Below are 27,989 nucleotides of genomic sequence, written 5' to 3'. Positions count from 1 at the left end.
GACTGAAGATTCTCACATCCAACTCATGTCTGCTTAGGATCCAGGACCCATAGGTTCTTTGGCCTGATATCAGCCCAGAGCATTTCTGCCCAGTCGGAGCAGGAGACCACTACAAGACGACACTCTCTGATCAGGTCCATGGAGCCTGTTCGGATCTGTCTGGATCCGACCCTGCCTCTGGTGGTTTTGGCACAGGTGAGTTTGGCTCCTACCTCTGCCTCAGAGTTTTTGTCTGCGGTCCCGGAAATTCCTTCTGCCCTGACAACTTTGTCAGATCCAGGATGCTCTTCAGAGCAGGGCAAGACTGCCTTTGAGGTCAAGAGGAGGGTTTTGACTACATCTTAATCTAAGATGCAAATTACCTCAGATCTTCACTCATTTCTGTTCAGGTGTCTGTCTTCTCACATACCCTCTCCACAGGACTGCAGATACCTCAGGGCATTCATCAGGGGAATCCCCCCTCTTCTGCAACCTCCCCAGACTACCCCACTGAAAGAGGTACCTCGGAAGAAGACCTGCAAGAGGAAACATCCTGATAACCAAGAGGAGTCCATCACATGGGATAATGACCTCAATGAGGCAGAAGGGGTCCCCTCGGTTCACCTCCTGAAGATGTCTCTTTGGAGACATCCTGGAAATTTTAAAGCAGAGAGGTGACTGGCGGCCCACATCCCCTTCAACTGAGGAGTCTGCATACCTGAAGGCTTTCAAGTCTTACTCCTCGACCTCTTGGGTGATCCCCCTCCTTCAGATGAGCTTATTGAGTTAATCTCTCGGAAGGCTTGGGAGACCTCAGATTCTATAGAACCAGCTTCTAGGAGGCCAAATAAGTGCATTACTGCTCCCAAGGACAGTAATGTACTTATTAGGCCTCCTAAGAGGCCAAATAAGTACATTATTGCCCCCAAGGACAAATCATTCTTAAAGATGTAGCCGTTGATGCCATGGTTGTGGCAGTGGCAACTAAGAAAGAACTTTCTGAGACCAGTTTCTCTATCCATGCTCCAAATAAGGATTCTAGGACCATGGATAGGTATGGGAAGCACATCTTTTCATCAGCTGCCTCTGCCTTAGTCTTTCAGTTACATGACCCACTTTACCAGATTGCAGAGGGAATTCTCGAAGGGACTTTGACTCCCTCCAAGGAGTTGTAGCTGATGTGGCGGCAGATGACCTCACAGCTCAGCTCACCGCCCTCAATTCAGTAGTAAACTCTTCCATGAGACTCGTATCTTATGTAGCAGATGGAACGAGTAGAGCTGCAGATTCAAGTATCTCTGTCAGGAGGCATGCCTGGATGTGCCTTTACAATTTCGCTGAGTCCTTCACGTTTTCCCTCATTAACACCCCTTTTGATGGCTCTTGTCTTTTTGGGTCTAAAGTTAAAGAAATGCTAACCAGATGTGAATAGGAAGGCAAGACCTTGTCTGCCATTGGAGTATGTTTTGCCATACCTACTAGACCCTTTCCCAAAGGTCAGAGAGGTTGTGAAAAGTTTTGGTTCAGAAATTCACACTGAGTGAGAGTTCCCCTAGAGGCAGTGGGGGGAACGATAGTGGAAGACATTGTCCTCTGGGCAGAGGCGGCCTCCAGAATCGGGGCTCCAGAGAATCTTTCTTTGCTAGGCCCTTTTAGCGCTCCTGAAGGGGTGTCTGATTGCTTTCCTCTGGAGGCCCGTCAGGGGAAGATTGTCTTTGCACTGCAAGACCTGGCAAAACATAAATGACAGATGGGTGCAGGACATAGTATCCAGAGGATATATTATTCACTTCTCTTTCCCCACTCCTACAAACCATTTCCAGACGTTCCACCCTGTCAGAAGGAATAAGCAACCATAGAAATTCAAAAGTTGCTAAGAAAGAGTTATCCAAGAAGTCCCTGCAGACCAGAGGGGATCCGGAACTTAAGATTCTTCTTAGTTTCGAAGAAAAGTGGTAACTGGAGACCCATATTGGATTTCTGCAATCTGAACAAATCTGTCAAAAAGACCAAGTTCTGGATGGTAACAATACAGTTGATACTTCATTCCTGGAAAGAGACAATTGAATGTGCTCTGTAGACCTTCAGGATCCGTACTACCACATATGAATGGAAAGGCGATCCAGAAGGCACTTGCGATTCTAGCTAGGAGCCAGCCACTTCCAATTTCAAGCTGTGCCCTTTGGTCTCACTAGAGCCCCCAGAGGTGTTCACCAAATGGGGTCTATATTACCAAAGCGAAAAACCTTATTCCCAAATGCCTAAACGTCGACACCTATACGGCGAACCATGAAAATCCCGAACGTACTAAACCGCGAAAAAAAATTGACCTGTCCTAGTTGGCTAACCCCACCACCCGCTGCATACTACCTACCCAAAGAAAATAAACCACATACATACACTAACCAAACCCTACTTCTAACCTAAGGTAAAGCACCAAAACCCTACCTCTAACCCTACACTAAACCCCACATACACAACTAACTATGCCCTATCCTTAACCCCTCCCTAACGTCCGTAACACGTCCCCTACACACATACACCCAAACAAAATAAATAATCCACATACATACATTTAACAAAACCCTACCTCCAACACTACACTAAACCCCACACACACAACTATCTATGCACTATCCTTAACCCCTCCCTAACCCTAAGGTCCTTAACTACCGCACACTTCCCCTACAGACATACGCCCAAACAAAATAAACAATGCACATACAATAAAATAACCCTACTTCTAACACTACACTAAACCTTACATACATTACCTATCTATACACTTAACCTTAACCCAAATCCTAACTTCCTATCTATCGCATACTTACCTTACAGAGCTATACCGCAGACGGGCCAACCAAAACAAATCGACATTTTAGAATTTGCAGTTTTGTACGTTCGGGATTTCCGTACTTCACGCAATACAGGTTGACGTCTTCGTATTCGCTCGTATGTTTTTCCGCATTCGTAATATAGACCCCACCAAATGCATGGCAGTCATAGCGACTCACCTGAGACACCAAGGATTCCTGGGCATTTCCATACTTGGTCGACTGGCTGATAACCACCCCAGCTAGAAATCTGCTCTAGAACCATGTCAAAACATTTTCTTTATAGGAGCAGAATTAGACGCAACATAAATGATAATGAAACTTCCACAAGACAGAGTGAACGACTTTCGTCATTATGAATGATTATTGATGAGAAAGAAATGAGCCACAGCCAAACTAGTTCTCCAAGTACTAAGCAAGATGGCCACCTCAGTTGTCCTCATTTTCTTAGCTCGTCCCCACATGAGAATTCTTCAGTGGTTACTTGCAACACAGTAGTCAATCCTAGAACTTTCAATTATGCACAAGATATTGATAACAGATTCATGCAAAAAGGATCTTCAGTGGTGGCTTCATTCTCCCAAAGTAGCTCAAGGCCATCTCTTTGTTCCTCACCAACCCCAAGCCACAATGACTACGGATGCTTCCCAGATTGGGGGGTGGTATTATCTGGGGAAGACCCATTCAAGGCATCTGGCTTCAACATGAGGCTCATTTGCACATAAAGTTCCTAGAGATGAGGGTGGTGCTTTTGGCGTTACAAGCATTCCCTGAACTCTCCTCCTGAGAATGATAGCAATCTAATCAGACATGCCTGTGGTCTGGTACATAAGCAGGGGGGAACCAAGTCTTACCCCCTTTGTCGAGAAGCCCTGAGGGTCTGATAATGAACAACAGTTTCCAACCACTTTCTGATAGCAATGCATATTCTGGGGAAATCTATTGTAAGTGCAGACAAATTGAGCAGAGCCGTATTATGGCTTCACGAGTAGTCCCCTTAATCAAAATGTGGAAGAGATCTTACAAAAATGGGGCCAGCCTTGCTGCAATTTCTTTGTGTTGCCCACCAGTGCCAAATGCAGCAACTGCTTTGCCCTGATCCCCCCCCCCCCCTCTGCAGGGGAGTCACCCAAGGATGCACTTGTTCACAATTGGCCCCTGGGACTTCTTTATGCCTTTCCCACCAGTTCCTCTAATTCCCAAATTTTTTGCAGAAAGCAAGTTTGTTGGAAACTACACTAATCCTAATTGCCTCCTATTGGCCACGACAAAGCTGGTTTCCCTTTCTTCAGCCTCATGTATGGCATGAACCATGGATTCTGGACCCTGGTCCGGATCTTCTGACACACCTGTCAGGAATGGTTCATCCCAATCTGGACAATCTCAAAATAACAGCTTGGCTGCTCCAGTTCCCTGATTGCCAAGTTTCCTCTCCTTTCTTCTCCAGTTAAACAGATCTTATCTTCCCACAAGCTATCTTACACATAAGCTGTACAGAGGTAAATGGAAAAAATTTGTTTCGTGGGGCAGCAATAATCAGATACTTTTACTGCACCCATACATTCTATTCTAGAATTTCTGGGAAAACTTTTCAATGAGGGTGCTGCTGCAGCTACTTTGAGTACAGTTGGCAGCAATTTCAAATTTTCATATAGAATCATGTCACAGACTTTGTAAAGCATTCTTAAAAGGAACTACAATGATAAGACCCCCATACAAAAACCCGTCACCACCTTGGGATCTGAATTTTTTGTCTAACATTATTTATCCTCCTCTCGAGCCATCTGCTACCTGTGAACTGAAGTATCTTTCCTAGAAAACACTCTTCCTGGTGGCCATTACTTCAGCAAGGAGAGTCAGAATTGCAAGCTTCATCTGCCAAAGCTACCTTATCTAGTTTTTTGTAAGGACAGAGTTTCTGTACAAACCAACCCTTCATTCCTACCCAAAGTTGTGTTGAAAAGTAACCTCAATCAATCTATTGGGCTACCAGTTTTCTTTCCAAACTTCCAAAATAAAGGGCAATATTCATTGCATCTTCTGGACGTTCATAGACATTTATGTTTTTACTTGCACAAAACTTTGGAATTCAGATGATTAGATCAGTTATTTATTTCTTAATGTGATGATAGAAAAGGCCTGCCAGTGTCCAAAGTTACCTTGTCCAAATGGCTTTCACAGTGTATAACCTTCATTTACCAGTCTAAGAGCAGTAAGCTGTTTACCCCTTTTAAAGCTCATTCCACCAGGTCGGTAGCTACTTCTGCAGCCTTTCAAGCTGGGTTACCTTTGGATGTTATCTGTGCTGCAGCAATATGGGCAAAACTGCGTACTTTTATTACTCATTACAAAGTCGGTTTGGCTTCTAGGAGTAGATCATCCTTTGGTTCTATGGTACTGAGGAATATTCTCCCATGAGCCACTCGAAGCAGGTTGCATGGGATGCAGTCCCATATGTGAGAAAAAAGGCGAGATACACATCATCACATAAAGAAGTTATGCATTTACTATAACGTTCCATGTGTATTGTCCATCTTGACCTTTATTCTCACAACCCACCCTCCATACCCCCTGCCTATGCTCGTGGGAGACAGAGTATCACTAATTCAATATCATAGGACTCTATAGTCTCAGACAATTTATGTATGTTAATCTATGGAAGCAGTTACCTCTGTTTGACTTGTCAGGGGCAAACAAGATCTGGTGAAGTTAAGGAGCTGATTATGGGTAAGGGAGAATGCCCACAAGCTTTGCTGAGGGCCTCGAGTTTTTGAAAAAGGCCGAGATGGATCCAATGAATCTGATCTGACCCCCATCTATAAGAATAAAGGTCGAGATGGACAACACACATGGAACGTTATGGTAAGTACATCACTTCTTTTTCACATTTAGGGATATAGTTTATCCCGGATTTGAACAAGAACAGAGCCAGATTTTAGCTAGCAAGACTTTGAGTGGTTTTGAAAGATGGGAGGATATAGACCTGATGGATGCATGTAAGGAGTTCCAGACCTTAGCAACCTTGTACAAGTACAGACCATGCTCAGCAGATTTGCAAGCCATATAGACAGGAGTTTTTGGTCACTGGATCGCAATGAACTACTGGGATCCTAGTTGTGTAGAATGTTTTTTTTTTAATGCTGGACAGGCAGATGGATGCTGGATAATTTTATAGGTGATAAGCTATGTATATGTTAATTGATGTGGTAGTTCTAATCAATTTAGCTTTTCAGTGCTATGTACTGGTGGGTTCAGAAAGAGGTATGTGCTGCAAATTTAGCAATTTTTGTTATAGCATTGTTCAGGTTTTAATTTTTATGAAGCCTAGAGGTTAGAAAGTATGGTAGCACCATAAAGAAGAGTGTAGAGGATATAAGTAGTACCAAGTGTATCTTTAGTTGCGTCAGTGAGAATTTTTTGGCTCTGTAAAACATCCTTAGTTTGAGTTTTTCTTATGCAATTTTGTATATGCGGGTCAATTGTAAGATTATCATCCACTATCACACGTAATAGTTTGCTATAAGTGACTTCTGTGGTTGTATTATCAAGAGCGAGGACTTTAAATTTTGTTTTTCATGAGAGAGGGATTTTTGGGGTAGAGTAGTAGTTTGGCCCTTTTTTTTGGGTTGAGCATGAGTGAATTATGAGGCTGTTTCAGTGGCTGTTAAAGATTCCCGAGTAATTTTTGGAGGTGAACTATGTTTTCAGATGTGCAAATGACAGTGGAATCATTTAGGTATTAAGAGTTCAAGGCTCAGCACATCAGTTAGCGGTTGTCTAGCTCCATGAAGGAGCAGAGGTGGCATAAGTTGGCCTTTTCTGCCCAGTTTCTGGCAGATCTTTGTATTAGAGGTAGCCTGATGCCTGGTAAAGGGATATCCACATTATTATTCATATTTGCCCAGAGGGGAGATGTCTTTCTGCAGCTAAATTCCATTCATTCTAAATGTAGTGGAGCAATGATTCCATTTTTAATCATACAACTTTCCATTCATAACTTGCCTCCTGCTGCTAGTTGTTTGAGTTCATTTTCTGCCAGTAGTGTAGCCTGAAAGTTTACCAGCGTAACAGTGACCTGCATACCATTCAGCTTTATATACAAGCATTTACATGCATACAAATATTTTAGGCACAACCAATAATGCCCTTCTAGCCTGTCAGTGTACCAAAACATTTATTCCCGTAGTAAGTCTCAGTCATTCTAAATTAGTACTTTAATGTAATTTGGTGATCTATTCCAGGCATCAGTATCTGAGAACCAATTAGTATACCTGTCATTCCTATTTAGTCTTCTATATTGTTTCTGATTGTCTAATTTTTAGATAACCCCAAACATTCCCAGAAGTAGTTGTCTCTAAATGCCCTATATACTTGAAAAGGGTCTCCTCTTAAATATATATGTGAGAAGCTGTACAGATTCAGATATTTTAGGCTTTCATTATAAGTTATATTTTCACATCCATGGATGACCTTGTTATAGTTATTCTATACTCTTTTTCCATTCTCCTCATGCTAGTTTTCTTCTAAGGTTTCCATATTGTTATTCCATACTCTATCTAGCCATCCTTCCACAACCCCTTTTTCCCATTTTTACATTTTCAATATTCTTCCAGAAGTGCAGTGTATATGTGTGCTGTTAGACATTAGGTGCCTGTCAACTATTACTCTGCTCTTTCATCTTTTCATAAGAAATTATTGCAGAACTTGGATTTTTTCAGCATTTAGGCAGTTGCTATATGTATGACTATTCTGTGTTTTTTTACACTGATTCTTGATTTTACCATTTGACTGTACTGTGGAGATTTTACTCTGAAAAAATATATAGTTTAAATTGCCATTAAATGTTATATCAGTTTAACATAGCTAAAATGTGTGGAGCTAATGTTTAACACACTGGCTTGGCACATTGGTTGCTTTGGTGTTTGGACTTTGTGTCCTGGAAATTATTTAAATTCAATTAGTTGTAAATGAATTCTCAACACATTTCTGACGTTTTTGTAGTAATTCCATTTGCCAGACTTTAATTGTGGGGACATGCTCATTACTTAGGTACTTGAAGTTCTTATTGCAATACATTATCCAGTATTACCAGTTTATTATTCTAGCTGGTGTACTCTCCCCTGACTTACCGGATCCACCCCCATCAAACCCAGTGGCACCTAAAAAGAAAAAACAAATGCCTCAAACTAGAGTTAGTGATTCTGTTGAGACTGCTACTTGGCCTATAGACCATTTAATTTTTACCCCATCTCCCGAAAGTGTAATTTTGCTGACCTGTATGGAAAGTGGGTATGAGACATCCTCCAGGGCTGTTCCAGTACCTGTCCCAGGTATGGGAGAACCTCACTCTTTTAGGTGCAGGAGTAGACTAGGATGAGAGATCCCTTGCCAGACATGATAATCTGTCTCCAGATATTTTATCTAGTTGTGAAGTTTACAAGAAAAAAAAAACAGAAGCTTCGTCATACAGCTGGTAATCAGATTATAGCGGTTTATAAGGCTGATGCATTTTCCTTAGCTAAGAATATTCTATTAGTTTCGCTAGATACCTTTCTGTTTCAGAGAATGTGGAGGAATCTAATGAGTACAATGGTGATTTCCAAGTTGACACAGAGTCCAGTTACTCATTCTTCAGAAGGTGAACCTGAGTTTGTCTAAACTAGTGTTCACTTTTTCTCAAATGATTACTAGATTTAGTGATTTTTTTGCTTAGGAGCAGTCCAGAAATACATCAGAGCTAGGCAGGGTATATAACCTTATGGAGGATGAGATGCCCAATTCTATAGCTATCCCCTCTCTCTCACTGGTCTTGGAAGATGCTGATAAAGCTTACCTGCAGGACATCAGTATGTATTTCAGCAGTCTGTAAAAAAGGCTGAAGAGAAAATGTAGCTTCTGTTTTAAAGCTGTATTCTTAGTCTAGATTCACAAACAGTAATGTGATAGAGGCATATTAATACATAGGATGTATGATGTTATTATTTATTTTATTTTATTTTTACATTTGTTGACCGGGAGAGTCCGACTGGACACAGGTCCATTTTCAGCAGAGGCCCCGGGGAGAAAAGCTCCACATTAAGTATTATTTGCATTATACAGTTAAAAAACATAGCATTTAAATATAGACATTAGTCCAGTTAAGGATGCAAGACAAGAAAAAAACAGATGTAAAACAGCTGTAGAAAATAGTACAATTTTAAAATATGGTGACCTATACTAAGCGTGGTTACAAATGTAATTGAGATTCATCAGCGAACAATTGATACAATCTGTTTTTGAGGTACATAGCCATTAGCAGTTGTTGCTGCAAGAAGTTAGTATTATGTGATAGGTAGCTGGGAACATGAGTAGCCAAGCTTGCTAAGAGTAGGTTGTTGATAGGGGGCTGAGAGAGGTAGTAGGTGGGGGGAGTGGATGGTATTGGGGGGGGGTTGAAAGGGCATATCTGGCAAGTTTTGAAGTGTGATTTTAGTAAGGTACCCACGTTCTCCCAAAACAAGCAGCCTTCCTTCAAGAGGCAGAACAATCAAAAATCCCAGCCAAAAAAAAAGTCAAGGATCCATAAGGTCATGGCAAAAGGTTAATTCTTCAAAACAAAAGGGATTCTTTTCTGAAAAAGGAATCACCCCTCTGCAAAGAAATGACTTCTCAGAGTCACAGAGCACCCCTTACCCACTTCACTAGCAAATTGCATTGCTTCTTGTTATGGTCATCACAGTACAATACTGTAAGAGCAGGTCAAAGTCCACTCTGTCATATCAACATCTTCAAGTAAAGGCTTTAGAAATGTCAATCCAAGTGTTTGTGAAAGAGCTGTGTGGCCTATCTTTTGCATCTTTTCTTAAACAGCAGGGCAGCATGGGTACCTCTCTCACTAGTTGCATCTCCTCTATGGGCCCTCACCAGGTAGAATTTGTATTGGCACTTTTTAACCCAACCTTACATGCTGAACATATATAAATCAGTAGCAGGGTAACATGACTGATACCTTCTGCGTAAATATGTGGTCAGGCTGCTCCCTCTTCTAGATCGAAATTGCTTTGGGTATAATGAATAAATTTATAGCAGTAATCTTTTTCACAAACTACACTTGTGTTTTAGTCGAGCTACAAGGTGGTGAGCATTCTGCATCTACCCTGTACTAATTTCATCGCTGCTGAATCTACAAAACCAAGTGCCATTTTTCAATTTATTCTGACTTATATTGCACTTGTGTTTGATTAACTGTGCTGTTTTATTAACTTGCATTACATCTACACTGCATTTTTCCCTGTTTTACTGTTAAACTGTTTAACGGTGTGAACTGTTCTGCTGTTTGTTTGTATCATACCTCTCAATGTCTTAGAGCATGAAATTTGGACAAAGCCATAAATAAAAGTGGGACAAAGGCCCAAAAATTGGGAATATTTTTAAATATTGCCCTTAGAAACTTAGAATGTTGATAGAATAACAGGTTGCATTGGCATTAAAGTTCTGAAAAATATGAAGTCTGAAACTCAAATGCCTGTCATTTTCTAACTTCAGTCATTAATAATTTGCCAATAATTTCCCTGAAAAACACAATTTTATGAAAAATGGAACAAAAATGTGAGGCAAGAATCTGGACATTCTGTGAAAACCTGTACAATTGAGAGGTAGGATGTGCATCTGTTCTCCTGTGTTAAATCGACCTAAACAGAGTTTAAATATCTTTAGTATCGTCTGGTTACAGGTTTTGCTGTATCCGGATCTGTTTGTGTGATTCTTGTGTCGACTAGGGCCTGCCTGCACTTACTGGGAATAAGTGAACTGGTTGCAACTGTTCTGGTATAAGGTGTTTAGCTAAGAGCTCAGGGACAAGGGTTGATTGGTCAATCCCAGTGTTTCTGCTGTACTTTCGCTCTTGTGGTACTTAAACCCCACATTTGCACATCACACACTGCCACTGCACTGTTTTAACCCTTTGTGAGGTATCTAAGCTGCATTTTTTCCAATACCAGCACTCCTTTGTTGAGACCCTTCCTTGCAGCTACTGTATTGATTTTTATCCAGCCCTACTCTCACCTATAGGTATTCTCCTCCGGTAGTACCCACTCTACTATCCCTGACCTCTCTTCCACAGATTCTGACAACCATGTACTGACAATCTCCAATGGTTTCTCTTACTAGTCTGGTTGATATGGACATCCTGAGACAGTGTAGCAGCTGCCTCATGTACACAGACAACCCTCTTACTGCCACCACCTAGGAACACAATATGTGAGAGATGCAATTAAATTAAGAACCTAGAATCCTTGCTGTCTCAATCACAAGCCAGTACATCTGGCACTGACCAGGTTATCTGCTCAAACACCATGAATAGCATACCTCTAATACCACCACCCACACCTGTATAACACACACCCACATATGCAGAGGTTCTCAATAAACATAACTAAACAAAAGAGACCTAGGCAAAAACGCACACGCACATCACAACCCACAGCACCAAGAATCATAGTACACACACATGTGTCTCACAAGCCTCTTAAGGCCCAGCCACAAACCCAGCATACTAGTCATAGGAGAGACTATCATGAGAGAGACACGTGTGCACCTCACCAGGCTAGACAAGGAGAAAGCCGCGTTAAGTTGCTTGTCGGGTGCTAGAATCTGCCTTATCACACATGCAATCACGTCTCTCAACAACAGGTACTGTTATAACTCTCTCATGGTCCTTGGTGGTGGTGTACCTCTCTGGGCTATATGAAGAGAGACATGACTGAGCTCGCTGAATGTGTCTGAGTCGGGTATATCCCAAGCCTTAAGCAGCATCCTACCATCACCTAGAATAATGCCTCAGTACAAACAGAAAATGATTGACTTAATTGGCTTAGTTTTTGATGCCATTCCAAGGGGATCCAGTACCTGACAGCCTGGGAGGACATGATTGACGGACCATGATGCTTTGCCAAAGATGGCCTTCATCCATCTCCCCTGGGCTTCAGGCTTCTGGCAAAGGCTCTTGCCTGCCTCCATAGTGCCTTTTTTAGGCAAAGTCATGAGGACAAAATTACCAATGTGAAGAATTCTTCTAAACGAAATTTAAAGGTTATGCTGCTAAACACACTCATTGCAAACCTTCCGCACCCTGGAACATGCTGACATTTGTACACTTACTGAAACCTGGTTCAAAGCTGCAGAGAGCACCCCAGCCTTACCAGGTTAATCATCCTACAGACCCCAAATGGAGGACTACAAAGCCAAAGGAAGTGGAGTTTCAATATTTATCGAAGACATACACACACCTCCAGGCTGGTCAACCAATATGACGCACAGGAGACACACCAGGTGCAGTTAATTGTTGACAAAACCCCTATTCAAATCATAGCTAGCTACAGACCCCCAACCTTGACTCAGGACGCCCACCCCACCTGTCTGGACCGCCTTGAATCCATCAAGATTCAACCCTCTACCCTGATCCTGGGTGACTTTAACTACCCAACCATAGAGTGGAAGGCCTATTCTAGACCAAACACGAATGCCCAGAGATTCCTCGACTTCGTCAGTGCCAGTGCATTGGATCAGTTGGTTGACACCCCCATGAGAGATGAAAATATTCTGGACCTGGTACTAACATGAGTAGCCACTGCAGCACCCCTACAGTGTCATCATCCTTGGTAAGATCCGACCATAAAGTGATGACTTTCGAAGTCGCCATCTCCTGTGCCAACTCGCCCCCCACCCTGCCAGGGTCAAAGAAACTTTTCCAAAGCTGACTACAACCTCCTGAGATCCGGTATAAGTAGCTTCACAGCCACCATCCCTTCAGTTGGAACTAGCAGTAATGTCCAAGCCAACGTCAGAAAACTATATGAGCACCTACATAGCTGCATGGACTCGGCAATACCGGACAGAACCAAATCATCTTCCTCAAGAAAGAGTAAACCAGTCTGGTGGACAGCAGTAATAAACTCTATAATAGGAAAAAATTGCCATCCAGGACCAAGAGGTAGCAGGTGCCAAGTTTGAAGCACACTCTCCTTTGTCTGAACAAGCAAATAATGTCACTGGTGAAATCCTGTAAGGTTAACTTTGAGTCCACATTGGCCACATCCACTAAGGACAATCACAAGGCTGACTTCACATACGTCCACAGTCTTAAAGGTAGCACCCAAATCTGCTGCTCTGAACTGGTGGTCAAGAACACCATATACACAAACGCTGTAGATATAGCCAATCTACTGGCAGACAGATTCAGTGAAAACTTCACACCCTGTCCCCCCCCATCAGTAAACCAGGCCATCCCCAACACCTGCCCACTCCCCTCATAGCCAGGTAGCAGATCTTTAATGCCCTGTCAAAGGCAAGTAATACAGCCTCCATGAGACCCGACAGCATCCCTGTCTGTATCCTACATGAACTCAGGCAAGAGCTCTCAACACCATTAGGCATCCTGTTTAACCAAAGCCTGAAATTGGTTTCATCCCAGCTGAATGGAGGACAGCCACTGTCATCCCTCTGCACAAAAGTGGCTATCCACTAACCCAGGCAATTATAGGCCCATCAGCCTAACTAGCCTGATCTGCAAAACCATCGAACGCATTATCGTGGACCTTTTAAACAAGGACATTGGCAATCTACCAACGCTTAGCCCCACACAGTTTGGTTTTGTCAAGGGAGATCATGCCCGTTAAACTTGATCGATGACTTCAAAACAATCACCAAAACCATGGATAGAGGGGAAGATGGTGCACACTGCCTACCTTGACCTAGCCAAAGCCTTCGACACTATTCCCCATTCAGGCATAATAAACTCTTCCAGCTAGGCATCAACCGGTATGTCACCAGATTAGTAGCTAACTGGCTCACTGATAGAACCCACTCAGTCAAAATAGGGGAAGCCACCTCTAGTAGTAGACCCATAACGAGCAGCGCACCCCAAGGATCGGTCTTGGGGTCTCTACTATTTGGGATGTACTTTTCTGAGGTGCAAGCCAAAACCAGTGGTCTGTGGCTGACCAAGTATGCAGTTGACTGCAAGCACTGTGGCTGACCAAGTTTGCAGATGACTGCAAGCTGAGCGCTGTTTTAAATTCCCCTAGTGATGTGAGCATCCTCCAAGAGGGCCTTACCCGAACTGACTGGTGCCAGCAGCATGGGGCTTTAAACTATAGCCAGGAAATGCATCATTATCCCCTTTGGAGAAAACAAATGTCCCCACTAATTATCACATTAATTAACTAACGCACCCAATCAGTCGTGAGGGACTTGGGCACCCAGGTTCATAGCAACCTGACTTTTGACCACCACGTTGCCTCTATTGTACAGAAGGCTTTCTACATGGCCCACCTAGGAAGTGTTTCATCCAGGAGCAAGGAGGTCATAGCATCCATGTACTCCTCCTTTATCAGACCCATATCGAGTAGAATGCCCCCTTCGGCATGTACCTTGCCAAGCACATGCAGCAGCTGTAGAGACCACAGAGGTTCCTGACTAGGAAAATCCAGGGTCTTCAACACCTATCCTATACAGATAGGCTAAAAGCCCTGTCCCAGTGTTGGGAGATTAGGAGTATCTTCTTAAACAGTTCCTTAGTATCTCATTTTAAAGGTGCATAGGCATTCATAGCCATGACCTGCTGATGTTCCAGTGGTTGGCAAGCACCTTTTTGTGATTACTTTTCAAAAAAAAAATTTTTGCATTGTCACAGGCTTAATATTTTCTGTCCACTGTTCTGCTGATGTCCTCAGTGTTGTGAGCAGCATAATGAAAGCTATTGCAAGTGTGGTTCCTGTATTCATCCATTTGCTGTTATGCCAAGTATACCTGCACTGCTATGCTGTTTGTAATAGCTAGTGATCCGATGATGTCATTTTCATTGATTCCGCAATAGTTGGGTTCGGATCTGACTGCTGCTGCTTCCAGATTATCGAATACTTGAACTCTTGAGCTCCACCATTTACCTATAATGCCCTACCAACCTAACATACCTCAGATCTCATTTGCATCATTGTAATCCGACGCAGATTGCGAGTTCCCGAGCTTTCGGTATTACATTTTCAGCAAATTTTCATTTACCAGTAAGTTTAACTTTCTTTAACTACTCTTAGTTTTTATTAATTACTATTTTCTCCCTTTATCCCTTTTTTACATACATTAGTCCTCTCTCTCATACTTTGAGTACCATTAATACTATACCTGTTGGTTCTTTCCCTTTATCTCTTGTACTTTGATAGTACTATCATTGGTAATTATTTTCTTCTCTAATGTTAGATTTTTTTCATTTCCCTTTGTTTACTTGGCTTTAATTTATCAATATGTCAGACAACCCATCTGGTTTCAAGGACTGTGTGGCATGCGGGCATAAAATCCCCAATTTGGATGCCTGTACAGTGTGTGTATATTATCTAAGCCCTAAACACCTAGCTGTTGATTGTGAGATATGCAAAGGTTTCAATTCCCGTGCAGTAATAGAAAGAATAAGTTGATAGCTAAGAGTCTAATGCACCCTTTGACGGAACCTTGTTGTGGCCTCAAAGTGAGAGAGAGATACTCTAGGTGCAAACAGAAAGGGAAAAGCCTGTCTGTTTTGGGCGTACATTTTTCTACTCCTCAACAGTCCTTTCTAGAAACTAGTGAGGTGGTAGAAAGATGTTTCAATAAATCCCAGGGTCCCTTTCAAGATACAAATGGAGAGAGTTCCTCTGGGGCATAGGGAGGAATTCAAATGGAAGATGCCAGCCCCATAGCAGATGTGATCCACATAATCAGGGATCTAGAGATTCCTTCTGAGAGAGATCCTATCAACGCTCTTGAATGGACGCTCAACTGTCTGTCTCTGGAGGCAGCCAGGGGTCGTTTATCCCTGCACCAGAGAGCCTGGCTAGATATCACAAAGGATTAATGGGTATGGAGGATAATATCCAGAGGTTATATCATACAATTTTCCCAACCCCCACCATCAGTTTCAAAGAAAATCTCCAATGTTCCACCCATTCAGAGGGAAGCAGCTTCTCTAGAGATAAAAAACCTGTTAGGGCCCCCCAAACCAGTGTGTGTCCAAAACTTGATTCTTTTTAAAGGCAAAAAAGACAGGGGTTTTGGATCTTTGCAAATTAAACCAATTGGTTCATTACACAAAGTTCCTGATGGTCACAGTTCTGTCCATTCTGCCATTTCTGCACAAGGACAACTGGATAGATTGATAATCTTCAAGATGTGTACTGTCGTATCAAAATGAACAGACCATCCAGAACAAATATACGCTTTCGGCTGGGAGCCAATCATTGCCATTTCAGAGCACTGCCCTTTGGTCTCACCCAGGGTGTTCTTTAAGTGTTTGGGAGTTGTAGCAGCTCACCTGAAACTGCTGGGATTCATAGTGTTTCCATACCTGGACGACTGGCTGCTGACCTCTCCAACCAGGCATCAACTAATTCAAACAAGGGGCTACTTAGTTTACTCTCATCTGGGGATATTTGTCAAGTACAACAAATCTCAGCTCACTCCAACTCAAACTTTGGAATTCATTGGTGTGCATTTCAATACAGCTACTCAAATAGCTTCTCTCCCTCTGTCTCGGGTGCAAACTATTCAATTCCAGGTCAAAAAAGATTGTTCAGAATTATTCTTTTTCAGCGGGTCTGATACTCCAAGCCTTGGTATCCATGTCAGTGGCAGTCATTCTTGTACCACTCGCCAGATTCCATATTAGAATCCTTCAGTAGAAACTCAGTCAATGGTCTGTGCTCCAATACCCATTATCCAGGCCACACAGAATAACTCAAGCTTGCAGGAATTACTTCCTCTGGTGGATCCACTCCAATCAAATACCAGATGGTCGTTCCTTTGTTCTCCCTCAACCCAAGGCCACAGTGACCACAGACACCTCTAAGATTGGGTGAGGGGGAGCACTTCTTGGGAAGAACAGTCCAAGGCACATGGTCCCCTGAAGAGGCCAACACCCATATCAGTGTCATGGAGATGACAGCTGCCCTCTTAGCATTGCAGGCTTTTCAAGGCACTCTCCAAACCAGGACTATCACAGTTCAGATGGACAATGTCAGTGGTGTCTGGCATATCAAACAAGAGGGAACCAGATCTTTACCCTCTTTGTCGAGAAGCTATGAGAATGTAGCAATGGGCGATCTCCTCCAGTCGTTTTCTGATAGCAACGCACATCCTGGGGAAGTCCAACATAATTGCAGACAAGCAGGTCCATTCCGATGCCTCATGAGTGGCCTCTCACTATTTATGTGGCAGTGGTGACTTTCCATTGATGGGACTAATGGTGCTGCGATCTTTTCACAACTCCCCTCAATAACAAGTGCAGCAGGTTCTTTGCCCTGATCCTACTGCTGGGGAGCCACCAAGATATGCTCTACTTAATGCTTGGCCTTCTAGTCTCCTTTATGCTTACCCCCCATCACCCCTCATTCCCAAATTTCTCCAGAAAGCATCTCCGTTGAAGACAACAGTTATCCTTATTGTTCCTTACTGGCCTCGTCAGGTGTGGTTTTCCTTCCTTTGACCTAATCTACAACTGCCCTGGATTCTGGCTCCAGCTCCAGACCTATCTCACCCATCGGGCGCAACTCAAGTTGACTGTATGGTTTCACCAGTTCCATTGATTGGTAGACAGTCCAGGCTGTCCTCTCCTGTCCATCATATTCTGTTGTCTTCCCATAAAGCTTCTACTAGAAAAATTTACAAAAAATGGAAAAATGTGCTTTTTTGGGCCAATAGAAATATTTTAGATCCTTTTTCAGCACCAATTTCAAAGGTCCTTGACTTTTTAGCTACAATTTTCACAGGGGGTGCTAGCTCCTCAACTATCAGTACAGTTAGCAGCCATTTCCAACTATAATATAGGAATAAATAATTCTAGTTTAGCTTCCTCCAAGCTTTATAAAGCCTTTCTCAGAGGAACATACCTACTTAGAGCTCCTTTACAGGATCCTTCACCTCCACATGATTTAAATTTTGTTCTTCAAGCCTTGATTCAGCCTCCCCTTTTGAACCATCAGCTAAGTCTGATCTGAAGTTTTTGACCTGGAAAACCATTTTTCTAATTAAAATCACTTTTTCCAGAAGAGTGTCTGAACTTCAAGCACTCTAAACTTTTAGTTAATTGCTCACAAGGATGAGGTTTCATTACGCACCAATCCTTTTTACCAAAGGTGGCGTCAGAATCTAACATTTATCAGGTCATAAATCTCTCCGTCATCTTAACTTTTCAAACAAAGGAGCACGTGTGTTGCATCTTTTGAATGTCCACAGTCAGTTATGTTTCTACCTTCACAGAACCAAAGATTTGAGAAAATCTTAATAGTTTCCTTTTCTGATTCAAAACTAGGCAGTCCAGTAGCTAAAGTGACTTCAGCCAAATGATTGATTGATTTGTATTTCCTTTGTTTATGAGAAAGTGGGTTTGCCTTTACCAAAACCTCCAGGAGCCCATTCCTCAAGGCCTGTGGCAACTTTGTCAGCCTTTTTGTGTAGAAATTCCTTGGATGATATGCGTGCAGTTGCAGCTTGGGCTAATCCTCATACCTTTATTGCTCATTTCAAATTGATCTGGTCTCTAGGGGAAGAGCAGCCTTTGGCTCAGCTGTGCTCCAGAATATCCTTCCTTAGAGTCCTGCCAGGATTTAGGTAGCTGTGTAGCCTGTCCTGACTGAGGAATGAGTGAAAATGACAACATCGGATGATAAGGTTATGTACTCGCCATAATGTTCCATCTGTGGTTTCCATTTTCTTTCTTCCTCAACTTCCCACCCACCTTGCCCTATTCTTGTTTCTCTCTTGGAGAGATCAGAGTATTGGAAGAACCTCCTGTTTCTTGTCTGAGCTCCAGCTTTTAATTTCTACTACTCTATAAATCTATGGGCCGCAAACTAGATCTGAGATGAATTAGGTTGATGGGGCATTGTGGGTAAAGGGAAGAGCTTGAGAGTTAAAGTATTCTGTGATCTGGAAGAAGCGGCCGAGTTGGATCTAAGGATCGGATCTGAGCCTAACTGTTGAGGAAGAATTAAAATGGACAACACAGGAGAAATTTTTGGTGAGTACATAACTTTTTCTTTAGATCACTGATGCGTGGTGTTTTTGTACTGGGACTTGAGCCACAGGTGGCCTGACGTTTGGCCCAAATTCCAGACGTCAGTGCCTTTCTTCCTCCAGATAGGCAGCTGTGCTTCCTTTGTGAGTTAAAAAGCAGCCTGACTGACCTTTTTATTCTGCACCAAGAAGCAGTTAAAAGTGGTCTAGGCCTTAAATCCCACCACCCCCCGCCAGTTTTCAATGCGTCTCTTACATTCCCCTTGCTTTGCTGTTAGATCTTGCCTCACTAATCTTAATTTGTACCCTTGTGGTCAAGGTATTACCTTTGACTCTATACTAGTATGTCTAGCTAGAAATCTGTTACTTTAGCCTAGATTTATGATTTAGTAAGCCAGCTTAATGAAGATATCGCAAGCAGCTCTCCTTGAATGAGAATTAAGAATTTGGTAACTATAATATTGTGTATGCCTCTTAACCTGAAATTGGGTGTACTGCATTTGGCTCATGGATGGTGTGGCATCCACAAATGTGGGGACTGACAGTGTTGTTCAACATGCTGTGCAGGCAGGGGCTAAGACATCGGTTGAACCACTTCAGAATGTTTTAAGATCTTCAGAGATAACTTTGTGTGTGTGCTTTAAATAGGTACATATATTATTAAATATTGTTTAATTTTTTTTATGTAGTATTGTTTGCACGTGATCCTTGATTTAGGTACAGCTTTCTGACAGCAAAGGACTGAGGACTAGTTGAAGAGTGCAAAACTGAATCTCTGCATTTCATTTTTCCTTTTTCCAGGTTCTTGTAGAAATCAGCGAGAAGCAGAAAACTCCTGTGAATGTTAAACTTCAGAGAAAAGAAAGTGAAGATATTCAAAATCAGACGTTTACAATTTTGAAGAAAAAGAAGAGACTTTTAAGCACAAACATGAGTTTTTTCGCTGGGTGCACGCCAGTCCAGGAAGAGGATGCTTTGTAGAAACTGGTCAGCTAGCTACCTGCTTGCCCTGATAAAATAGACTGAGATCAAAATAGTTTTTAATTGCAGGGAACAGTCATAATATCGAGTATCATTTCTGCAGTGTGTACTTTCTTTGAAACTTCCAGACAGTGGCAGCTGCGTCTTCAACAAACTAGAAGGGAGGCATTGCGGATTTCATAATTTGCGTACTAGTTCCAGGTCTGTAGCTGCATAGCTCCTGTAAAAAGTGCCTCTCTGACTCATAATCACTGCCAATTCAAAAACAGTTTTTAGATCCGCGAGACAGTATGGTACCATTACCATTAAACAAGTTGTTCACAGCAGTATATACTGTTAGTGGTTTAAACCTTCTGACAATTGTTGCATGCTTCCCTTTTAGTGAAATGTCCTTATAACAGCCCGCCAGTTTAGTCAGTTCATAGGTAAAATATAACATTTACTGGGAAGTGCACTTGTCTCTCTAAGTCATTTTAAATTAAATAAAGTGGTTATTTTAAATGTAGCATAAAAAAATACAGCTTAACAGCATTTATACGTTTTTTTTAGCTTTAAAATTAATAAAGAAATATCTACAGTACGTTTAATTTCTGCTATTATTGGGTGAAGACTGAGCCTGAAACAGTGGTCAGTTGTGCCAGCATTTTTTTACTCATTAGGCTGAGGGCACTATGAACCTACAGTTGTACTTTTCGGAAACTGTCATTAAAAAGAGGTGTCTGTGTTTACCATTTTAGCATTGCCATTCGACAGGCTTGAATCTGTTGATTCTCAGAAAGAGAAAAAAACCTTTTGAACTGCTGTCCAAAGCTGGAAGTGGAGTATTGAACCTGATTTAATCAGTAATTTTCAGTTATTCATCATTTTAAATATGGTTATACAGGAGAGTTTTCTGTAGCCCTTCGTATTTTCTTTCTTTGTAGGAAAAGTAATACGTTGAGAGAGTTTTGTTTTTGCTTTGTGTTATGGGCACTTTTCTATAATGTTTTGACTTATTCAGGTGACTACAGAGCAGTTACACAAAGCTTTATTTCTTTGTTTCCCTCCTCCTGTATTAATCATTTAAAGTGGTTTCATTTAGTGAATAGTTACTGACCAACTAGATTGTGTTTATCTCAGGTTTTTTTGCACACACAGAAATTAATTCTGATTTAATCATTAGAGAAATGGCAATGAAATGCAAACAGTCTAACCTGTCTTGCATAATTTGTTGCTGTTCCTTTTAGATAATACCCATGATTTATGTCTAAAACTCATTCCTTTGTATGGCTGCAGTTGTCAAATCATGGATCAGGCACACCCTAGCTATTACCTGATGTTCTCTGGCCTGGAATTCAGTAATCTAGCTGCAAACAGACATTGCAGTACCCAAGCATTTGACCCCTTCCCATTAAAGGTTTAATTTCACAGACACTCGTATCTCCAGAGCTGTACAGGAATCTGCAGAAAATGGTAGATGTTCTTCCTGTTTTACTGTTGTAGTCCTGACTTGTGTGATTTCCCACTGTGGAAGCACTTGGCCAACCCAACTACCGCAGACTCTTTTCCTTCTCCAGGAGCCAGCGGATATCCCAACCAACGTCACTGTGTTTGGATATAAAGGGAGCTGGCCGGCATCAAGACCTCAGTTCTTTCTTACCATCAGAGCCTGAAGCAAAGTAACAGTCTGTGTATCGGTCGGTCCGCACCAGAGAGGGAAGACTCCAGAAAGCTTAGTAGTACCCCGTTCCGGAACCTTTTATGTATCATTTGACTAATATCAGAGAACACTAATCATTGTCTCTGCAGTGACAAACTGATACCACACCAGGACTTCTGTGTGACTTGTTTGGGGATGGAACATAATGTCCCCAACTGTCATTTTTGTGCTCACTTTAATAGCAAAACCATTAGGCATAGGGCCGAGATTCTGGCTAGGCATCTTAGTGAGTCATCAAGCCATCCGTGTACAATGGCATCTGCTGGTCGAGCTGAAATAGATCTCCATAGGTGGAGAAGCAAAAAGCACTTCAGGCTTAGGGCCTCACATGATCCTCGATCACCACTGGCAAATCCTTCTAGGCATGCATCGCCGAAGAATGTGAGGTGCTTTTGCAACTCTCTTCTGTGACTGAGGTATTGGCACAAGCCTCTATTGAACTCCGTTTGGAGTTTGATATGTCTCCAAGTCCCTCAACTTCCTTTCAAGTCAAATAACTGTTCAAAGACTGGCAGTTCTACACATCATCAAGACTTTTCTACAACTTTGCGATCATGGAAATCAGTTGCCCATTCGGGGTTGGAGATGGGCCTTAGACCAAAACCAAAGGCTGCTCACAAGAGAGCTACTTCTGCCCGGTCTCAGCCTAGGCCTACCAGATCCCACTCCCAGGCCTACCAACAAGCCCTTGTGAGGTTGTCTGAAGCTTTAATTGTTAAATCCATATGCCTTCCTCCTGCCAAGTCCTAACCAGATAAGAAAGACCCTCCTGAAAGCTTTTCTTATTCCTTGGACTTGGATGATGACTTGGACCAGGAGGAATTCTCCTTTTGAAGAAGGTGTTTCCGTTGCCTCCTATGGGTATTCTGACACTGAAGAAAGTCTGACATCAGCCATCTCAGGACCCTAGGATGTTATGTAGTCCAATCTCGCCTTCATTCTTACCCCTGGGTTTGGAGCCAAACCTCGGCAGCAACTCGGCCCTACTCTAGCTCAACGTCTTCAATTGGCTCGTTGCTAAGAGGTATCCCGTCATGCAACAGGCCCATTCCCTAGATCTCGTTTTCCGCTCGTTACGCTCAGACGTGGTCTCACTTTTGGCCGTGGCCAAGTATATTTTTTTCTAAATTTTCGGCTATTTGTTGATCATAAAAAGCTATTTTCATAGCTACTGTGTGTGTCTCTCTTGCTGGTTGTGTGGCCTTTTCATTGGCAGATTTTGGTATCCTGTTCTCACTCCCTTTCCTTCCCACAGGCTAGGCCCGTTTCAGTTGGAGAACCTAGTCCTCCCCATTGTTTCCGTGTGGTCTTTTCGTTTTGTGCTTCCTGTTAGTTGTTAGCTTTAGTGTTTTGTCTTCTGGTAGTGGTGTTATCCTGCCTTTGTTTCCCCCGGACTAGGCCCGTTTAAATTAGAGGACCTAGTGCTTCATGTAGTTTTGTTCCCGTCGGTTACTAGGCCGTTTTAGTTAGAGGCTCTAGTTTTCCACGCGGGGTTTAGTTAGGTCTTTTGTGTGTACATGTTGTTTTGCAGCTTGTCCCTGTGTGTGTACTCCTTCATACAGCATGTCTAAGGAACACAGTCCTTCGGGCTTTGAAAAGTGTGTTGAATGCAACAATAAAATGTCTTTGACTGATGGGCACTCCATGTGCATGTACTGCTTGGGGGCTATTCACCTCCAAGAGTCCTGCTTGTTTTGTCATTCCTTCAGTCCCCGCATGCAACAGGAGAGGAAGAACAAGCACATTCTGAAAGGACTGCTTAAACACTCCAAGGAAGACTTGGCTAAGTCTTCCAGTGCCATATATTCTCCAGCTAAAAAGGACAAAAAGACTGCTAAGAAGCACTCTCCAGCTCCGTTTGTTTCTTCGGAGCCGTCAGAAAAAGTTGCTAGAACAGCTTCTCCTTCAGTTCTATTGGCTTTGGTGCCGACAGAAGGTAGTGTATTGACCAAGTCTGTATCGGCTCCCAGCCTTTCAGAGCCGGTCACAGATATGTTCAACCGGGTTCTCCTTCACATCAGTCTCCCTCTGTAGGGAGATGCAGATCTCCAACTATATCCTCCAGGTCCTCTAGGTCCCTTTCCGATGGGGACATTGATAGAGTGGTGATGAAACTGCTTCAGTCATCAGTGCTGGCCAAATTGATTTTGGCTCCGACCCAGTCTGCTCTGGAGACCATGGCCCCTTCATCATTTGTTGTTCCTCCTCTGAGCCTTTCTTGGCCCTCTGAGCCAGAGTTGTCAGTTCCATCAGGTGCCGTTAGGTTGGTTTCAGTAGCTTCGCCTGGCCTCAGTTCCAATTTCTGCTCCGACCCAGTCTGTTCTGTCCACGGGGTCGAGGGTCCACCGCTTCCCGGTCGGACCCGAGGTGGAAGGCTTGGATCGAGCTTCATCGGTTCTGAGCCTTCCTCTCGGTGCTTCAGCTCGGGTGAGCTTGGAACCGACATCTGCTTTGGACCTCATCTCGGCGCTGAGGGCTACTACCATATTCTGTATGGTTAGTCGGCCTTCGGAGCTAGGGGGATCAGACTTCAAGGTTATGAGGAGCGTGCTGGTCAGGTCGTGAGCTGCATCCTACAACACAGACACTCTGCCCCCTCCAGCACCGGTGTCAGTTTCAGATCACCCTCCTATCCCAAGGCCTCAGGATACCTCCATGAGTGGTCACCAACTTTGACGTCTCCCCAGAGTTTTTGCCTGAGGAGCCCGTCAGAAAGAGATTGTGTAAGAGGAAACACATCAACTCCCCGGATGAGTCTCTCGTCGGACACTGACCTCGAGGAGTCAGAGGGGTCCCCCAAGTCATCTTCTGAAGATATCTCTTTTTCAGATATCCTTGAGATCTTGAAGCAGTCCTTTCTGCCACTACCAGGCATCTGCTGTTACAGACCCAGGTACGCCACCATTACACTGTGCCAAAGGTTAGGAATTACTCTAAATTGGGAAAAATCTGCCTTGTTGCCCTCGCAGCATGTCATTTATCGGCGCCGAACTAGTTACAGTGCTCATGAGGGCCTTCTTACCAGAAGAGAGAATTCAGGCTCTACAACAGCAGGTCTACACCTTACCACCATTGAAGGAAGGTCAAGGCAAAAGTGGCCCTCAAGTTATTAGGGACCATGGCTGCCACGATCATGCTAATACCCCTTGCCAGACTACACATCAGGGGTCTTCAGTGGTTGCTTTTTTGCCCAATGGTCGCTACAGCATCTTCCACTCTCCCATTCTATTCTGATTACAGACACATGCAAGCAGGATCTACGTTGGTGGCTTCAGGCCAGCAATCTCAACGTGGGCAAGCCTTTTGTCCCAACTTCTCCAATTGCCACGGTGACCACAGATGCCTCCCAGATCGGGGGGGCATTATCTCGGCAGGACATTCCAAGGCACGTGGCAGAATCACGAGACCCATTTGCATATCAATGTCTTGGAGATGAGAGCAGTGCTATTAGTGTTGCAAGCACTTCAGAACTTTCTCCATCTAGGGACAATTGCAATCCACTCAGACAACATGTCAGTGGTATGGTATCTGAACAAGCAGGGAGGAACCAAATCAATACCCCCTTTGCAGAGAGGCACTTCGAGTTTGGCAGTGGGTGATGTCTTCCCAACGCTTTCTAGTTGCAACGCATATACTGGGGAAGTACAACGTGATTGCCGACAGGCTGAGCAAAGTTATCCTAATGCCTCACCAGTGGTCCCTGAACAAATATGTTGCGGAGAAGATATTCCTCAGATGGGGTCAGCCTTGCTGCGATCTATTTGCCAGCCCCCTCAATGCCAAATGCAGCAGCTACTTCACCCTTATCCCCCCAGAGGGGGAGACACCCCGGGACGCTCTGGTTCACGATTGACCCTCTGGTCTTCTCTATGCCTTTCCACAGTTTCCTCCGAAATCAAAGGTCATTCAGAAAGCACAGTCTTTGGGAAGCAAGATGATCCTGATTTCCCCACACTGGCCTCGTCAGATTTCGTTTCCCTTCCTCCAACCCTATCTAATGGACGATCCGTGGATTCTGGACCCAGATCTAGATCTACTGACTCATATGTCAGGACAGTTCCATCCCTCCATCCAGACCCTGAATTTGACAGCTTGGCTGCTCCAGTTCCTTCCCAAGTTAGGCTTCATGATTTTTCCTCGGAAGTGGTCCACATTCTGTCGTCTTCCCACAAGCCTTCTACCAGGAAGTTTTATTCCAGTAAGTGTAAGAGATTCTCCATTTGGGCTTGTGAAAGACATATTGATCCTTATACAGCACCTATTTCAGCAATATTAGAATTTCTTTCTCAACTGTTCAGTCAGGGGACGGCTGCAGCAATCATTATCGTGCAACTGGCAGTGATTTCTACCTTTCATGTTGTTAATGAGCCCAACCTTATGGCTCCTAGGCTTTTTAGGGCCTTTTTGAAAGGGACAATGTTACTCCGACCTCCAGTCTTTGATCCAGTAATGCCATGGGACCTCATTTTTGTATTGCAGAAGCTCACTTCGACTCCCTTTGAGCCCGCAGCTACGTGTGACCTTAAATTCTTGTCATGGAAGACGGTATTCTTGGTAGCCATAACTTCAGCTAGGCGGGTCTATGCACTCCAAACTTTATCGATTAAGCCACCTTATTTGGTGTTTCACAGACAGGGTCTCCTTAAGAACCAATCCTTCCTTTATTCCAAAGGTTGCTTCTGTTGTTAATATCAACCAATTCATTGAGTTGCCTGTGATTTTTCCTGAATTTTCTAAAGGCAGAATTGAAATTTCATCAACTAGACATTCATAGACAATTGCGTTTCTATTTACGTAGGACAAAAGATTTCAGGAAATCAGATCAACTGTCTCGTTTTCAGACACTAGACTTGGGGTTCCTGTTTCTAAAATAACTTTGTCTCGCTGGATTTCCAATTGCGTCTTGTTTATTTATGCTTCCAATGGCAAAGAATTACCCTTTAAAGTGAAGGCTCATTCTACACGATCTGTGGCTACCTCTACTGCATTTCCGGCTAGGATTTCTATGGATATTTGTGCTGCAGCAACATGGGCTTCACCTCATACTTTTATTAGTCACTACAAATTAGTTCTGATTTCTAGAGGCAGATTTTCCTTTGGTGCCACAGTGCTCAGGAGTATTTTTCACTGAGCCACCCAAGGTCAAGGTGCTAGGGACGCTGTCCCAGGGGTAAGAATGAAGGCGAGATTGGACTACATAACATCAAGAAGTTATGTACTCACCATAACGTTCAATGTATGTAGTCCATCTCGCCTTACATTCTTACTACCCCTCACCCCCTCCTTGAGGACCTAGAGGTATAGTCTCTAGGTGTCAGTAGTCCTTTCTGTTGGGGTTGTTCTTCTGTGTGTGTGTGTGTGTGTGTGTGTGTGCGCACGCTTGCAGCAAACAAGATCTGGGGAATGGTCCTGTTGCATGACGGAATACCTCTTAGCCACGAGCCAGTTGACTTTGAGCTAGAGTATGGCCGTGTCGGAGCCGAGGTTCGGCTCCGAACCCAGGGGTAAGAATGTAAGGCGAGATGGAACTACATACATCGAACTTTATGGTGAGTACATAACTTCTTGTTATATGATGTTCTTCGTGTTTCACTGTTGCAGTCATCATACTTGGGGTTACCTGCCTGCAGGTAGCCCACAGTCGGTCGAATACCAGAGTCTTGGGATTTCTGCGTCGGATGCAATGCTGTCGCCTCTTCCATGACGGGTCGTCAGGGGTATAAAACATGCAGAAAATGCCATTACATCAGGTTTTCTTGCCGTGCGGGAGCCTGAAGCAGTTAGCAAGTGCCATTTGGCCGCTTCCTGAAATTTTCGTTCGAGTTTCAAACCTGAAGTCTTTTAAAACTACGTACCCCATTGGGGATCCTTTTTTCTTGCTGTAACCTATGTCAGAAAAAGTTAACAATCGGTCTTGCCTGTGGAAAACAAATAACTCACAGAGATTTTCATTCTTACTGCGTCACCTGTTTAGGCCCAGACCACGATGTGCCTTGCTGTCAGTGATGTGCCTTGTTTAACTCCCGAACTATTCTTCGTCAGGCTATCTTTGTCGCTAAATTCTTTTGCTGTCGTTCTCTGTGTTCCGAAATGGCTTTGATAATCCATCTTACTCTTGATCTTTCGAAAAAATGTAAGGATAAAAACAGACAGACTGCATAGGTCCAAAACTGCCAAAGTCGCTTCCATTAAGGTAGTCGCCAGTCCGCCGTTACTTAGTGAGGTGCTTCGCAGCTTCATGATCCCTGCTTCTACAGATTCGCAGGCCTCTGCTAAGACCCATTTGGAGTCCACTATGCCGCGAGATGCTTCTTCGGTTATGGAACCTGCAGATGTCTCTAACTTGGATGGGTCCAGAGCTGCTGTGCAGGCACCGGCTTCTGAGGGTATATTCCGGCCTTCCAATATTCGTATTAAACAGACAACTTTGTTTTTGACTAAAACTACCAAATTTCTCAGGCCCAGAGTTCTCACTA

General features: G+C 43.3%; 1 protein-coding gene across 1 annotated transcript in view; it reads left to right on the top strand.

Moving 5' to 3' along the window:
- KIF4A (kinesin family member 4A) overlaps positions 1–20,394 on the top strand; it is a gene marked incomplete in the record, with an annotated part of 2,786,372 nt that extends 2,765,978 nt beyond the window's left edge. Inside the window, 1 exon segment of the mRNA XM_044057419.1 lies at positions 19,635–20,394. Within this exon segment, the coding sequence (XP_043913354.1) occupies positions 19,635–19,814 (180 nt within the window).
- Between the last annotated feature and the right edge of the window lie 7,595 nt (positions 20,395–27,989).

The sequence above is a fragment of the Protopterus annectens genome, chromosome 15.part0 (genome assembly GCF_019279795.1).
Source record: "Protopterus annectens isolate FY-2018-M chromosome 15.part0, PAN1.0, whole genome shotgun sequence".
Classification (NCBI taxonomy): Eukaryota; Metazoa; Chordata; order Ceratodontiformes; family Protopteridae; genus Protopterus; species Protopterus annectens.
Note: the sequence above shows the minus strand (reverse complement) of the source record. Positions and strands in the feature narration are given on the sequence as shown.